We start from the raw sequence: 17,719 nt of genomic DNA, 5'->3' as shown, positions 1-17,719 counted from the left end.
CAGTGCAGGGTCGGGTGGCCGTTTATAAACGGCCTCCCCGCACCCTGCTTGTGCGTGCTCCCTGGGAGAGCGCAGCACCGCGATCCAGTGCCCGCTGTGTCCTCCGGACACAGCAGAACACTGATCGTCGTACGGGACCTCTGTGCGAGGTCCTGATCACGTGATTACTGATTGGCCAATCAGTGATCACATGCAGAGTAGTAAGCAAGATGTCACTTCTGACATCATTGCTTACTACGTGTGAAATCTGTGAATGATCACAGAGATCACATGGTACAGGGCCATTCACAACAACCTTATACCATGTGACAAGCTGTGACCAATCACAGCTCACACAGTATTTCTCAATGGCTGCAAGAATGCCGCCAGAGAGAAGGAGAAATGATTCTTCCTCCAGCCTTTATGGGTGTAAACGCAATCAGTGCAAAAAAAAAAAAAAATGTTCATTACCCAGCACAAGTAGTACAGTGTCACCATGGTGATACTGTACTGCTAGGGTGACAGTATGTAAAAAAAAATAAAAAATAAAATAAATAATAATATAAAAAAAATGCAAAAAAATGTTTAAAAATTATAATTTTCTGTTATAAACTAATTTGGGTTATTTTATGTTTTACTAAAAAGATAACGGAATACATTTTGGCCAAGATTTATGATGAAATATTATTTATTTGCAAAATTTTATAAGAAAAACATTTTTTTTCAAAATTTTTGGACATTTTAATTTACATAGCAAAAAAAATAAAAATCCCAGCAGTCAATAAATACCATCAAAATAAAGCTTTATCTGTCTCAAAAAAATGCTAAAAAATTCATATGGGTACAGTGTTGCATGACCGCGCAATTGTCATTCAAACTGTGATAGCGCTGAAAGCTGAAAATGTTTGCGCATTACTCCATTGGCCCATTCATTGCAATGACATTCTCCTTACGTTGTTGGTCACAAAAAGCTTTCTTCTGTGTCCATTTTTGAACATTTTCTGCACTTTTTTTTGCGCACGGCAAACCACGCCTGTTTGGGGAGCCATTAATAAACGCAACTCGTGTTTTTACCACGTTATGTAAAAGGCACGGAAAAATTTAGCGATTTTGCACACGTTTACAAAAAGATGTTACTGCCATGGGACGGGAGCTGGGGGTGAAGAAGAAGGATGGACGGTTCTATCATCAACACGTGAAAGGCGTGTGCTCGCCGCGCTTTTTTTTTTTGCGCATTACTCAGACAGCCCGTTCATTTCAATGACATTCTCCATACGTTGTTGGTCACAAAAAAAAGCTTTCTGCTGTGTTCATTTTTTCACGTTTGCTGCACTTTTTGCTGTCTGTTTGGGGAGCCCTTAACAAACAAACGCGACGCGTGTAATTACCACGTTTCGTAAACGCAATCAAAACTTTTGCGATTTTGCACACGTTTACAAAAAAAATGCGAAGGAATGGAGCCTTGAAGGGTTACTAAACCCCCAACAGTACAATCAGTCTGTAGATGCAGTAAAGCATGCTTGTTATACTCACTGTGGAACCTAAGGGGTTAATCCTCTGCATTGTGTAAAAAGGCTGTTTGATCCTGTCTTCTCTGATCCTCCCCTTCTACTGTCCCAAATCCATCTACTGATAGTACAGGGCTCTAGTGGGCACACTGCGCATGCTCAGTTTGGTGTGTATTGCTTCAGATTTTGTTTTTTCTTTTCTTTGGGAGGATGAATGTGATCAGCACAAGACCAATCAGCACTGTCCAGAGGTTCAGAGGTCATGCAGTACTCCTCTCGAGCCCTCAGTCCTGATGCAAGCAGTGGGCTGGTTCTTGGGAGGAGTTATGCAAATATCAAAATGCCTTTTAAAAGGTGGATGTCAGTCTGGGATAGTGGGCGTTCCTAAGCAGGCTGTATTTGGAAAGGTAACAACCACATGTGATGCTGAGCCGCCATGACTGACTGAACAGATCCAATTAATGAAAGGGGCGGGGCAAGGGGCAGTCAGGCTGGGGAGGAGTGGCCATGATCATCTTTAACTAAATGGCAGACTGCGGTTTGGATCCAGGCCTACTGACAGCCCAGGCCGGACCATCAGCCCATCATTCTGCTATGCTGGATCCTCACTAAGCTACAGTCATTGGTTGTTCGGATCCAATGATGTCATGTGTGTCCCGCCCCCTGCAGCATGCTTTTCCTCCCAGTTCCCACCCCTGCTTTTCTCTAATGGACTCTATTGATCTATAGAGAGACTATGATGGGGGAATCTGATGTATGAGGGCACTCTGATGGGGACACCTAATATAAGGGGGTGCTCTAGTGGGGATGCCTGAGGTAAGGGGGTGCTCTAGTGGGGATGCCTGATGTAAGGGGGAGCTCTAGTGGGGACGCCTGAGGTAAGGGGGCTCTTTTATTTTGGCACCTGATATATGAATGCACTATGAAGGGGTAATCTGATATATAGGGACACCCTGATGGGGACACCTGATATGAGGGCACACTGATAGGGGGAACCTTATGTATGGCGAAATCTGATGTAAGGGGTCACTGTAATTTTGGCAGCTTATATATGGGAACACTATGATGGGGGAATCTGATATACGGGGGCACCCTGATAGGGACACCTGATAGACGGGCACACTGATGAGGGAACCTCATTTATGGTGACACCTGATGTATGGGGGCACTCTGATGGGGACACCTGATATATGGGCACACTGATGAAGGAACCTCATGTATGGTGACACCTGATGTATGGGGGCACGCTGATGGAGATACCTGATATAAGGGAGTACTCTGATGGGAGCAACTGAAGAGGTACTATGATGGGGACACCTGATATAAGGGGGTACTCTGATGGGGACACCTGATATAAGGGGGCACTCTGATGAGGATACCTGATATAAGGGGGCACTCTGATGGGAGCAGCTGAACTAAGAGGTACTCTGATGGAGACACCTTATGTATGGGGGCACCCTGATGGGGAAACCTTATTCATGTATGGTAACACCTGATGCATGGGGCATTCTGATGGGGACTCCTTGTGTAAGGTGTTTCTATTTTCTTTTACTTGAAAAGAGAGATTCAGACTTCGGCTGGAAGAAAATTTTAGTGATCAGATATCCCTTAATTTTAATTCATTATCCCTGGACTAGATGATGCTGGACGTCCTCGATCCAGGAAATGAGGTAGAACTCTCTAACTTGCTTCAGCTTCTAATGCACATCGGGAGAAGCTTCCAGTGTGCAGTGAAATCAGAGGAAGCCATTTCAGTCCAGGGGAGGAGCCGGTACACCTGTGCAAGACTGGAGGGGAGGAGCCGGTACACCTGTGCAAGACTGGAGGGGAGGAGCCGGTACACCTGTGCAAGACTGGAGGGGAGGAGCCGGTACACATGTGCAAGACTGAAAGGGAGGAGCCGGTACACCTGTGCAAGACTGGAGGGGAGGAGCCGGTACACCTGTGCAAGACTGGAGGGGAGGAGCCGGTACTCATGTGCAAGACTGAAGGGGAGGAGCAGGTACATCTGTGCAAGACTGAAGGGGAGGAGCCGGAACACCTGTGCAAGACTGAAGGGGAGGAGCCGGTACACCTGTGCAAGACTGAAGGGGAGGAGCCGGTACACTTGTGCAAGACTGAAGGGGAGGAGCCGGTATACCTGGGTAAGACTGAAGGGGAGGAGCAGGTACATTTGTGCAAAACTTAAGGGGAGGAGCCGGTATACCTGGGTAAGACTGAAGGGGAGGAGCCGGTACACCTGTGCAAGACTGAAGGGGAGGAGCCGGTACACATGTGCAAGACTGAAGGGGAGGAGCAGGTACACCTGTGCAAGACTGAAAAGGAGGGGCAGGTACACCTGTGCAAGACTGAAGGGGAGGAGCGGGTACACCTGTGTAAGACTGAAGGGGAGGAGCCGGTACACCTGTGTAAGACTGAAGGGGAGGAGCCGGTACACCTGTGTAAGATTGAAGGGGAGGAGCAGGTACACCTGTGCAAGACTAAAGGGGAGGAGCCGGTACACCTGTGCAAGACTAAAGGGGAGGAGCCGGTACACCTGGGCAAGAATGAAGGGGAGGAGCCGGTACATCTGTGCAAGACTGGAGAGGAGGAGCAGGTACACCTGTGCAAGACTGAAGGGGAGGAGCCAGTATACCTGTGCAAGACTGAAGGGGAGGAGCTGCTACACCTGTGTAAGACTGAAGGGGAGGAGCCGGTACACCTGTGCAAGACTGAAGGGGAGGAGCCGGTACATCTGTGCAAGACTGAAGGGGAGGAGCCGGTACACCTGTGCAAGACTGAAGGGGAGGAGCCGGTACACCTGTGCAAGACTGAAGGGGAGGAGCCGTTACACCTGTGCAAGACTGAAGGGGAGGAGCTGCTACACCTGTGTAAGACTGAAGGGGAGGAGCCGCTACACCTGTGTAAGACTGAAGGGGAGGAGCCGGTACACCTGTGCAAGACTGAAGGGGAGGAGCTGCTACACCTGTGTAAGACTGAAGGGGAGGAGCTGCTACACCTGTGTAAGACTGAAGGGGAGGCTATAATAAGCAGCTCAGGTTTCTGAATTCAGCATCAATCGCACACAATTGTTTTTCTCTTCCCTCTCCTGATAAAAATCATTACACCACATTATGCCGGAACAGCTGCACCGACTCAGCAGAAATCCATTCCTCGCCGTCACTGAAGCTTAACGACGGCGGGGCAAAAAAAAAATAAATGAAAAAAACACAAAAATAAGCAAAAACAACTAAGTGTCACATCCTGTGGAGGAGATGGAATCTTTCACCTTTCCCACTGAAGAGGTTCAATCTCCTCCTGCGCTCTGCCAACATGACAGCCAACATCACCGACCATAATATAATCATTCACAGCCAGTGTGGCGAGAAGCAGCTACTAAGAGGGATTCAGCAGTTTATATTTACTAAAATAGTTACAATTCCATGTTCAGTGTACTGTGGGAGAGCGGATATAGTGAATGCGGGGTCCGGGGAGAGCGGATATAGTGAATGCGGGGTCCGGGGAGAGCGGATATAGTGAATGCGGGATCCGGGGAGAGCGGATATAGTGAATGCGGGGTCCGGGAAGAGCGGATATAGTGAATGCGGGGTCCGGGGAGAGCGGATATAGTGAATGCGGGGTCCGGGGAGAGCGGATATAGTGAATGCGGGGTCCGGGGAGAGCGGATATAGTGAATGCGGGGTCCGGGGAGAGTGGATATAGTGAATGCGGGGTCCGGGGAGACCAGATATAGTGAATGCGGGGTCCGGGGAGAGCGGATATAGTGAATGCGGGGTCCGGGGAGAGTGGATATAGTGAATGCGGGGTCCGGGGAGAGCGGATATAGTGAATGCGGGGTCCGGGGAGAACGGATATAGTGAATGCAGGGTCCGTGGAGAGCGGATATAGTGAATGCGGGGTCCGGGGAGAGCGGATATAGTGAATGCAGGGTCCGGGGAGACCAGATATAGTGAATGCGGGGTCCGGGGAGAGCGGATATAGTGAATGCAGGGTCCGGGGAGAGCGGATATAGTGAATGCGGGGTCCGGGGAGAGCAGATATAGTGAATGCGGGGTCCGGGGAGAGCGGATATAGTGAATGCGGGGTCTGGGGAGAGCGGATATAGTGAATGCGGGGTCCGGGGAGAGCGGATATAGTGAATGCAGGGTCCGGGGAGACCGGATATAGTGAATGCGGGGTCCAGGGAGAGCGGATATAGTGAATGCAGGGTCCGGGGAGAGCGGATATAGTGAATGCGGGGTCCGGTGAGAGCGGATATAGTGAATGCAGGGTCCGGGGAGACCAGATATAGTGAATGCGGGGTCCAGGGAGAGCGGATATAGTGAAAGCGGGGTCCGGGGAGAGCGGATATAGTGAATGCGGGGTCCGGGGAGAGCGGATATAGTGAATGCGGGGTCCGGGGAGAGCGGATATAGTGAATGCGGGGTCCGGGGAGAGCGGATATAGTGAATGCGGGGTCCGGGGAGAGCGGATATAGTAAATGCGGGGTCCGGGGAGAGCGGATATAGTGAATGCGGGGTCCGGGGAGAGCGGATATAGTGAATGCGGGGTCCGGGGAGAGCGGATATAGTGAATGCGGGGTCCGGGGAGAGCGGATATAGTGAATGCGGGGTCCGGGGAGAGCGGATATAGTGATCTGGACCTTAAAAGGCGGAATAAAAAAAAAATGGAGGAGGCAGCAGATTGGCGCAGAGTCGTTTTCCGAAGTGCGCTCCTATACCGGGCTCAGACGCTGGCGAAGGGGGCGGGGCAGAAGGCTGCGGCCAGCTGAGCTGAAGGCGACGAGCATGACCACGGTCTATTCTGAGTCAGGCTGAGGGTCAGGTGCATCTGCTATGAATCCATCAGCGCGCTCTCGCCTCCCGCCTGGAATCAATACCGCGCTGCCTGTCTGCGTCACCCGGGGACACCTGGCCGACTCCGGCGATGAACCGCGCAACGGCGCAGGAGGATCCGCTGGAGAGGAACTCCCCGGGACACCTGAAACCTCTGCTCAATCCATCAATGTGCTCACTATGGAAAATGACTGGGAGTTACTTTAAACTGAGTCTGTAATATTTCCCATTGTCAGATGAAATTTCAAATCAGGCTGAAAGCTGGAAATGTCTGCATTGGGCCCTGCACTTTCACCCAGCTGGGTGTCACTTGTGTCCGGGCAGATTTACCATCCCCCACCCCCTCTGTAAGCCGATCAGCCCTCAGACTACGAACAATTGAGAGACAGTTGTCACCTTTAAACAGGAAGTGCCTGAACCAGGCCTTTCATGGCAGGATCACCAGAGTTGACAATTGTGGACCATGCCTATGCAATGAGTGTCTTTAACCCTCGGGCACATAAACTTTCATTTAAAATATATTCCTCAACAGCTGTGAAGGATATAAATCCAACCCATGCTCACCAAATGCCTTTGCAAACCCAGATATAACTTTGTAAAAGTAGCACTGACATCATCGATATGCTGTACACAGCCTGTACAGCTGTGGGAGGGGCTCAGCAGGATCTACCCACTACAGGCTGCCTGCAGAAACTACAGGAGGGGGCGGAGACAATACCGGTCACCCTGAACAGAGGGAGAAGAGCTGTGGGAGGGGCCCAGCAGACTCCACCTACTACAGGCAGCCTGCAGAAACTACAGGAGGGGGCGGAGACAAGATCAGTCACCCTGCACAAGGAGGGAGCAGAGCTGTGGGAGGGGCCCAGCAGACTCCACCTACTACAGGCTGCCTGCAGAAACTACAGGAGGGGGCAGAGACAAGATCAGTCACCCTGCACAAGGAGGGAGCAGAGCTGTGGGAGGAGCCAAGCAGGCTCCACCCACAAGCTCCTACTATTTGGCTCCTACTATTTGACCATCGTTGAGATGAAAATCGGTTGTTTTTCACGAATTTTCTAACATGCCCAATCCCCGAAAAGGGGAGGAACCACAAAAATGGGCTGGTGCCATTGACCCACTAACAGAGCGATAATCGATCGGTTAATTTTTGGACGAAAAATCGGTCGATTTTCAACCCATGTATGGCCGGCCTTATGTTGCCAACATTCATAAATAGGAAAGTATATCATAATTACTTGTTTTAAACTTTTTTTTTTACATTTCTTCAGTAACTTCCTGGTTTTCTGCCTAGGCAAAAGATGTCACACATCCCAGGAGTCTTCAGGAGGGTTTTCAGCTCAGCCAATTGCCTGAGCTAAGGGCAGGAGGATACCAGGCAGTAAATGCTACATGAATCATCTGCCCTTACTCAAGTTGGCCAATGCTGGGGGGGGGGGGGTTTCAAAGTGATTTCTCAGCAAAATAAAGGATGGAGACATGGATGGATGGATGGGGGAGTTTGCTTTGAATTTGAACAATGAATTATATCGCATTTTTGGTTTGTGGTGCTCAAATGCAGAGCAGTTCCACTTTCAGCCCGGGTTCACATATATGCGGTGCGGTATATCGCATGTGATTCACACAGGAACCGCACCGCATTCAAGTGCGAATCACATGTGATTTGTGGGCGGAGCGATTGGAGTCGTACATTTTATATGGCTCTAATCGCACCGCACCAAAAAGGTGCAGGACCCTTTATCGGCTCCGCACTAGAATCGGATGGCATGGGTAGTCACACCTATGAGATCTGATTCTGCTCATCGCACTGCGTTTTGCGGACCGATTTCGGGGTGTTTTTAACTTAACATACACACCCTCAGCAATCTGCATGAACGGGGCGGATTCTGATGAGGTGCGGAATTCGCACTGAAAACGCTGCAAATTCCGCATCAGTGTGAACCCGGGCTGAGTGCTAAGAACCATCTGACCAATCACCTACCGGATAATATCCATGGTCTGGTAGATGATTTCGGATTGGTCAACCCCGATCACTTTTTTGGCGCCGGCTCTCGCGGCGAACATCGACAGGATTCCCGTGCCGCATCCGACATCCAGGACGACCTGCAACATAAAAGTCCAATGAAACCGCCGGATTCGTCTTCTGGAGCCCATTAAGAAAAATGTATAATAAATGGAAATAAAAGGAGATAATTGGGGCCAAAAATTAGTGCTGGACCAAAACCGAAAATTCAGGATGCATTTGGCCAAAATGGACAGGTTTTATTTTTTTTATATTTTATATATATATAGATTTATATTTCTATCTATCTATCTAAATATATCCAGTTGCAAGAAAAAGTATGTGAACCCCTTGGGATTACGTGGAGTTTTGCATGAATTGGGCATAAAATGTGCTCTGAACGTCATCTAAGTCACAACAATAGAAGAACACAGTCTGCTGAACATAATACTACACAAACATTAGATGTTGCCATGGTTTAATTGCACATAACATGTAAACATTCACAGTGCAGGGAGGAAAAAGTATGTGAGCCCCTAGCTTAATGACTTCTCCCAGAGCTAATTGGAGCCAGGAGTGAGCCAACCTTGACTCCAATCAGTGTGATGATATTGGATGTGTTGCTGACAGCTGTCCTGCCCTTAAAAAACACACACCTGTTTTGGGTTTACTGGTTTCAAGAAGCACTGCCTGATGTGAACCATGCCTCGCAGAAAAGAGCTCTCAGAAGACCTACGATCAAGAATTGTTGACTTGCATGAAGCTGGAAAGGGTTACAAAAGTATCTCCAAAAGCCTTGATGTTCATGTGTCCACGGTAAGACAGACTGTCTACAAATGGAGAAAGTTTAGCACTGCTGCTACTCTCCCTAGGCGCGGTCGTCCTGTAAAAATGACTGCAAGAGCACAGCGCAGAATGCTGCATGAGGTAAAGAAGAATCCCAGAGTGTCAGCTAAAGACCTACAGACATCTCTGGCACATGCTAACATTTTTGTTGACACATCTACAATAAGGAAAACATTAGACAAGAATGGAGTACATGGGAGGACACCACGGAGGAAGCCATTGCTGTCCAAAGAGAATATTGCAGCACGTATGAAGTTTGCAAAAGAGCACCTGGATGTTCCACAGCACTACTGGCAAAATATACTGTGGACAGATGAAACCAAGATTGAGTTGTTTGGGAAGAACACACAACACTATGTGTGGAGAAAAAAAGGCACAGCACACCAACATCAAAACCTCATCCCCACTGTGAAACATGGCGGAGGGAGCATCATGGTTTGGGGCTGCTTTGCTGCCTCAGGGCTGGACTGATTGGTGTCATTGATGGGAAAATGAATTCCAGAGTTTATCAAGACATTTTGCAGGAAAACGTAGGACCATCTGTCCGCCAACTGCAGCTCCGCAGAGGATGGGTGATGCAACAGGACAATGACCCAAAGCATACAAGTAATTCAACAAATCAATGGCTGCAACAGCACAGAATACGCCTTCTGGAGTGGCCCAGTCAGAGTCCTGACCTCAACCCCATTGAAATGCTGTGGCATGACCTTAAGAGAGCGATTCACACCAGACATCCCAAGAATATTGCTACACTGAAACAGTTTTGTGAAGAGGAGTGGTCCAAAATGACTCCAGATCGTTGTGCAGGTCTGATCTGCAACTACAGGAAACGTTTGGTTGAGGTTATTGCTGCCAAAAGGAGGGTCAACCAATTATTAAGTCCAAAGGTTCACATACTTTTTCCTCCCTGCACTGTGAATGTTTACATGTTATGTGCAATTAAACCATGGCAACATCTAATGTTTGTGTAGTATTATGTTCAGCAGACTGTGTTCTTCTATTGTTGTGACTTAGATGACGTTCAGAGCACATTTTATGCCCAATTCATGCAAAACTCCACGGAATATATATATATATATACACACACACTGTGTAAATTAAACATAAATAAAAAAAAATAATAATAAAAAAAGTATATATATATATAATTTTTTTAAATTTATGTTTAATTTACACAGTGTATATATATAAATTTTATTTTTATTATGTTTTTTTTTTGCATTTATTTCTAATTTATACAGTGTGCGTGTATATATATAAAATGTTTGAGGGTTCTAAGTAATTTTCTAGTAAAATAAGGGTTTAAAAATTATATTAATGACACATTAAAATATATTAAAAAAAAAAATGAATGAAAATTTCTAGTGATTACTTTTTTTTTGTTACAAGTGATAAAAATTTTTGCGTGGGAAAAAAAACAGTTTTTAGTGATTTAGATCTGCTTGATCTACAATATGCGTTTCATCTCCACCGTGTATTTCTGAGATGATAGTAGATCTCTAAACCCCCTCCCCCCCCCGCAGTACCGGGGAGGAACGTCGGCTCTGCGTTTTGATGGGAGCTGTGAGTCGGGCTCAGCGATGTAAATAATGCTCACAAGGCCCGTCCGAGGCTTTAGGCCGAGCTCTGGCCGCCAGGACCGGCTGTGCCGTCATCTGCTGCTGTGACACGAGGCTGAAACCGCAGTCACTGTGCTGCAGTCCTCAATTACAGGAGAGCGGGACACTGCGGCATCCTCCACGTGGCGTACAACCGCCGCGGCCTCATTAACCCTTCCTGTACCCGCTCCAGCCTGACACCACAGGGAGAACCAAGGCGTGTTCTGGGCCATTGCGTTGTCATTCCTTTTCCTGTGAATTTTACTGCAGGAAATGCATTTCAGTCTCCAGCAGATTCTCCATATCGATGGCTGCGGTTATGGTGTCGCTGTAAAGCTGCAATTTACTTAAAGGGTAACTCCACTTTCGTGGGGGAAAAAAATAGCAAATAAAAAAATAAATACTACAATGTATACAATTGTGACACAAGTGATAATGTCATTGAGTGTTATTAAAAACGACTTTCTTTTTTCAATCTGCAGCCGCTGTCATTTTCTTTAAAATTCAATATGGCCGCCCGGGGGGGGGGGGGGGGGGGTCTATAGCACACACACCCCCCCCCCCCCCTCAGAAATGTCATTCCCTGCTTGTGTGATTTTTTCCAGAAGTCTGCACTAAAATGCAAGTCAGATTTTGGGCCTTCCCTGCAAGAAAAATTTAATTTTCCCGAAAGGAAATCATGTCTAAAGGGATGCAGACCCTGCCACTTTCCTCATTGGAGCCCTGCAGGTGCAGCAGCTGATAATTAGAAAACTAATTATGATATAAAATTAAAAATAAAGATATAAGAGTCAAATTTTGGGCATCCCCTGCAACACAAATGTCATTTCTAAAGGGAAATCACACCTAAAGGGATGCAGACCCTGCCACTTTCCTCACTGGAGCCCTGCGGGTGCAGCGACTGATAATTAGAAAACTAATTAAGATATAAAAATAAGATAAGTCAAATTTTGGTTATCCCTTGCAACAGAAATGTCATTTGATGATAATTAGAACACTGATTAGGATATAAAACTAAAAATAAAGATATAAAACTAAAAATAAAATAAAAGTAAAATTTTGGGCATCTCTTGCAACACGAATGTCATTTTTTTGGTGAGATGTTCCTAAATGGAAATCATGTCTAAAGGGATGCAGACCCTGCCACTTTCCTCAGAGCCCTGAAGGTGCAGCAGCTGATAATTAGAAAACTAATTATGATATAAAACTAAAAATTAAGATATAAAAGTCAAATTTTGGGAATCCCTTGCAATACAAATGTCATTTTTGGTGAGATGCTCCTAAAGGGAAATCACATCTAAAAGGGATGCAGACACTGCCCCTTTCCTCATTGGGGCCCTGCAGGTGCAGCAGCTGATTGACCATTATTAGACCCCTCCCATACAGATTCACTCAGCACAGGGACACAGGGAAACAAACAGCTATTTCCGCTGAATAACTAATGGTAGAAGGGATGCATTGAGATATCAGCGTCCGAAATGCATTTTGCCGATCAGAAAAAAGGTGCAGACAGCGTCCGACTCCGATCCATTATGCTCCCCAATCCGCAGATCCCATCCATCCTGCGGGGATCGTCGGTTTACTTTACAAATTACCTTTTGCCGGTGTCACCCGGTGTGGGGCGCAGCCCCCGCACCTGCCTCGGGACGCCCCTGGTGCTGACAATAAGAATGCTTGGTTCACCACTGGTCACCATCAGGCCGATCCGGGGCAATGACGTGCAGCCAACGCCAGAGCAAGCGTATGTAGACGGGAAGCGGCTAAAAGATGCCCTTGTAGGAGTACTGAGGCAGGGGGCTGTGATGTTTTCAAGAAGCTATGAACAGGCCCCTCCCACCAGCCATGATCTGCCTGCATTTCTTAGAGAACCACAGAGACCCAGTGATGACATCACTGTGAATTAAATAAGGTATGTAATTAAAATGGAAAGGATTTTACTTTAACCACTTCCAGCCCAGCCCATGTATATAAACTGCCGGACGGGAGCAGTGCAGGGGTGGGTTGCCGTTCATAAACGGTGCTCGCATTTTCAAGCTGTGTGCGCTCCCTGGGAGAGCATGGAACCATGATCCGGTGCCCGCTGTACGTCCCGGGACCTCTGTGTGAGGTCCCGATCATGTGATCACTGATTGGCCAATCAGTGATCACATGAATAGGTGTAAGCAAGATGTCACTTCCTGACATCATTGCTTACTACGTGTGAAATCTGTGAATGATCACAGAGATCACATGGTACAGGGCTATTCACAACAGCCTTGCACCATGTGACAAGCTGTGACCAATCACAGCTCTCACAGTATTTCTCAGTGGCTGCAAGAATGCATCGAGAGAGGAGAAATGATTGCTTTTACAGCCTTTATGGAATCAGTGTACAAAAAAAAAAATCTTCATCACCCCCCACAAGTAGTACAGTGTCACCATGGTGACACTACTGCTAGGGTGACAGTATGTAAAAAAAACATAAATAATAATATAAAAAAATAAAGAAAATTCCAGACTGGAAGGGGGTGAAAGTGTCCGGACTGGAAGGGGGTGAAAGTGTGCGGACTGGAAGGGGGGGAAAGTGTGCGGACTGGAAGGGGGGGAAAGTGTCCGGACTGGAAGGGGGTGAAAGTGTCCGGAATGGAAGGGGGTGAAAGTGTCCGGACTGGAAGGGGGGTGAAAGTGTCCGGACTGGAATGGGGGGAAAGTGTCAGGACTGGAAGGGGGTGAAAGTGTGCGGACTGGAAGGGGGTGAAAGTGTCCGGACTGGAAGGGGGGGAAAGTGTCCGGACTGGAAGGGGTGAAAGTGTCCGGAATGGAAGGGGGTGAAAGTGTCCGGACTGGAAGGGGGGTGAAAGTGTCCGGACTGGAAGGGGGGGAAAGTGTCAGGACTGGAAGGGGGTGAAAGTGTGCGGACTGGAAGGGGGTGAAAGTGTCCGGACTGGAAGGGGGGTGAAAGTGTCCGGACTGGAAGCGGGTGAAAGTGTCTGGACTGGAAGCGGGTGAAAGTGTCCAGACTGGAAGGGGGTGAAAGTGTCCGGACTGGAAGGGGGGGAAAGTGTCCGGACTGGAAGGGGGGGAAAGTGTCCGGACTGGAAGGGGGTGAAAGTGTCCGGACTGGAAGGGGAGGAAAGCGTCCGGACTGGAAGGGGGGGGAAAGTGTCCGGACTGGAAGGGGGGGGAAAGTGTCCGGACTGGAAGGGGGGGAAAGTGTGCGGACTGGAAGGGGGGAAAAGTGTCCGGACTGGAAGGGGGGAAAGTGTCCGGACTGGAAGGGGGGAAAGTGTCCGGACTGGAAGGGGGGGAAAGTGTCCGGACTGGAAGGGGGGGAAAGTGTCTGGACTGGAAAGGGGGGAAAGTGTCCGGACTGGAAGGGGGGGAAAGTGTCCGGACTGGAAGGGGGGGAAAATGTCTGGACTGGAAGGGGGGGAAAATGTCTGGACTGGAAGGGGGGGAAAGTGTCCGGACTGGAAGGGGGGGAAAGTGTCCGGACTGGAAGGGGGGAAAGTGTCTGGACTGGAAGGGGGGGAAAGTGTCTGGACTGGAAGGGGCGGAAAATGTCTGGACTGGAAGTGGTTTAGCATGCTGGGGGGGCAATTTAAAACTCAGCTGCTTTGTGTACGAATTTCTTTTGCTGGAACTTTCCTCCCACATTCTCACACCGTGAGACCTCCATCCCTGACAGCTGGATCCGGGCCCGGCGTACATATTTATACATTAGATATAATAAGATCTGACATTGTTCAGCAGATCCATCAATAGGGAAAATGGTAACATTGTAAAGATCATCTACAGAACCCGCCGCCATCTTCCCGATTCTGCGGCAGATTCGCGGGGGGAATGTTTTATCGTCCTGCTGCAGGGCGCTCCCCTCCTCCGATCCATAAATAAAAAAGAAAAAACCTGGTTTTGGCGTTATCTGCGCTCGTCACTCCACCACATGGGGGGGGGGGGGAATGAAATCCTCCGGAATAAAACTGCTCCTTTTAAATTACCCCGTGTCACCGGCGCTCAGTCATGTGACCCCCTCCCCCCATCCCCGTCATGTCAGATGCTGCACGCCGATGCTCCCACCTTGTCCTTGAAGATGTCCCCATTCCGGTACATGAAGTTCCTATAGCTCTCAGTGCGCACCGCGTCCTATGGAGAAAAAAAAAAAATCCAATTACATTGTATAGATGATATCAGAGGGGACGGGAAAGCGATCGTTGGATCATTAAAGCGACGGAAGCGGCAAAATACAAATCAACTGAACGGAAAAGATCGATGAAAACAGCGAATGTACTGAGATCAGAGCAGAACACGAGGCAGGGGACAGTTATAGAGCTGCCTGGCTCGGCGATCTCTGTTGTCGGTCATTTCAGGCTGTAGAAGGCGCAGGCTCTTGAATTGTCACCTCTTTCGGGGGGGAGAATTGTGGCAGATCCCGGCTCTTACATCGAACGATGAGGGGAGGCAGAGATTTCCCAACTGTCCTTGACGGGATCATTCCAGACAAAATTCAGCCCATAGCTAGATGGAGATGAACCTGCACTCCTCTCCCGTAAGAGCCGGGACCAGCCGCCATTCCTGACCAATAATGAAGGCTGACCCACTCTGGTCATTCCCTCTTCTGGACAGAAGGATCGGGGTCTCCTGAAATGGAGAACTCTTCCCAAAAGTAATATTTCAGATATAGGTGGGGACTGGTAACCTTCCTACCACATTGTGTAGAGCTGCCCCCACCATCCGCCTTGGGGTGTTGGGTGCTCCTACCCAGCCTGGAGCTTTGGGGGCTCTCTGCCTACCCTGGAGTGTCGGGGCTTCCTGTCTACCCTGGAGTGTCGGGGGCTACCGCCCAACCTGGAGTGTTGGTGGCTTCCTGCATAACCTGGAATGCTGGGGAGGTTCCCACATAAACTGGGGTGTTGGGTGCTCCTACCTATCCTGGAGTGTCGGGGGCTCCCGCCTATCCTGGAGTGTAAGAGGCTTTCCACCCACCCTGCAGTGTCGGGGGCTTTCTGTTTACCCTGGAGTGTTGAGGGCTCATGTCTACCCAGGAGAGTTGGGGTTCCCGTCCACCCTAGTGTGTCAGGGTGCTCCCGTCTTCCCTGGAGTGTTGGGGCCTCCTACAGAACCTGAGGTATTGGGTGATCCCCCCACCCTGGAGTGTTGGGGATTTCCTGCATATCCTGGAATGTTGGGGAGGCTCCCACATAAGCTGGGGTGTTGGGTGCTCCTACCCAACCTGGAGTGTCGGGAGGCTCCTGCCCACCCTGGAGTGTCGGGGGCTTCCTGTCTACCCTGGAGTGTTGGGGGCTCCTGCAGAACCTGAGGTGTTGGGTGATCCCGTCCTCCTTGGAGTGTCAGGGGCTCCCGCCCGCCCTGGAATGTCGGGGGCTCCCGCCCGCCCTGGAATGTCGGGGGCTCCCGCCCACCCTGGAATGTCGGGGGCTCCCGCCCAACCTGGAGTGTCGGGGGCTATTTACCCTGGAGTGTTGGGGCTCCTGCATAACCTGGGATTATGGGTGCTCCAATCCTCCATGGAGGCTCCCATTCACCCTGAAGTGTTGGGGATTGATTCCAGCAACCTGGAATGTTGGGGGCTCCCATCCACCCTGGGGTAATGGGGTCTTCTGCATAACCTGGGAAATTGGGGGCTTCCATCCACCCAGAAGTGTTGGGGGCTCTCACCTACCCTAGGGTGTTGGGGCTCCCATCCACCATGGAGTGTTCGGAGTTCCTGTTCATCCTAGCATCTGGGGTCCATCCATCTATCATGGGGTAATTATGTGAGTGGAAGCCGGGCAACCAGCATTCTCAGAAGCAAGCCATCAGGGGTCGCCTCCGTATTTCTCTCAGTATGGAATCCTTGACTGCTGAGACAAGCCCAACTTACCTTACGAGGAGACTCTCACTGGCTCTTGCAATTTTCAACCGGTGGTCAGTGAAAAGAATGCCCCTTACATTGGTGGTCGGTGAGAAGAATGCCCCTTACATTGGTGGTGTCAAGAATGCTCCTTACATTGTTGGTCAGTGAGAAGAATGTCCCTTACATTGGGGGTCAGTGTCAAGAATGCCCCTTACATTGGTGGTCAGTGGGAAGAATGTCCCTTACATTGGTGATCAGTGGGAAGAATGCCCCTTACATTGGGGGTCAGTGGGAAGAATGTCCCTTACATTGGGGGTCAGTGGGAAGAATGTCCCTTACATTGGGGGTCAGTGGGAAGAATGTCCCTTACATTGGGGGTCAGTGGGAAGAATGCTCCTTACATTGGTGGTCAGTGGGGGGAATGTTCCTTACATTGGTGATCAGTGGAAAGAATGCCCCTTACATTGCTGGTCAGTGGGAAGAATGTCCCTTACATTGGTGGTCAGTGGGAAGAATGTCCCTTACATTGGTGGTCAGTGGAAAGAATGCCCCTTACATTGGTGGTCAGTGGGAAGAATGTCCCTTACATTGGTGGTCAGTGGGAAGAATGTCCCTTACATTGGTGATCAGTGGGAAGAATGCCCCTTACATTGGGGGTCAGTGGGAAGAATGTCCCTTACATTGGGGGTCAGTGGGAAGAATGTCCCTTACATTGGGGGTCAGTGGGAAGAATGCTCCTTACATTGGTGGTCAGTGGGAAGAATGTTCCTTACATTGGTGGTCAGTGGAAAGAATGCCCCTTACATTGGTGGTCAGTGGGAAGAATGTCCCTTACTTTGGGGGTCAGTGGGAAGAATGCCCCTTACATTGGTGGTCAGTGGGAAGAATGCCCCTTACATTGGTGGTCAGTGGGAAGAATGTCCCTTACATTGGTGGTCAGTGGGAAGAATGTCCCTTACATTGGTGGTCAGTGGCAAGAATGTCCCTTACATTGGTGGTCAGTGGCAAGAATGTCCCTTACATTGGTGGTCAGTGGCAAGAATGTCCCTTACATTGGTGGTCAGTGGGAAGAATGTCCCTTACATTGGTGGTCAGTGGGAAGAATGTCCCTTACATTGGTG

The 17,719-nt window shown here is 49.2% G+C and overlaps 1 protein-coding gene across 1 annotated transcript in view; it reads right to left on the bottom strand.

Moving 5' to 3' along the window:
* The window catches only part of PRMT3 (protein arginine methyltransferase 3), a gene marked incomplete at its 5' end in the record, with an annotated part of 90,938 nt that overhangs the window by 43,418 nt on the left and 29,801 nt on the right, over positions 1 to 17,719 (bottom strand). The window contains 2 exons of the mRNA XM_089660939.1: positions 8,301 to 8,422; positions 14,822 to 14,887. Coding sequence (XP_089517065.1) covers positions 8,301 to 8,422; positions 14,822 to 14,887 — 188 coding nt within the window. The remainder of the gene's footprint in view (positions 1 to 8,300; positions 8,423 to 14,821; positions 14,888 to 17,719) is intronic.

The sequence above is a fragment of the Staurois parvus genome, unplaced genomic scaffold (assembly GCF_062004578.1).
Source record: "Staurois parvus isolate SC_StPar_1 unplaced genomic scaffold, SC_StPar_1.0 ptg001290l, whole genome shotgun sequence".
Classification (NCBI taxonomy): Eukaryota; Metazoa; Chordata; class Amphibia; order Anura; family Ranidae; genus Staurois; species Staurois parvus.
The sequence above is the reverse complement of the archived record's forward strand: the minus strand, read 5'-3'. Positions and strand labels throughout refer to the sequence as shown.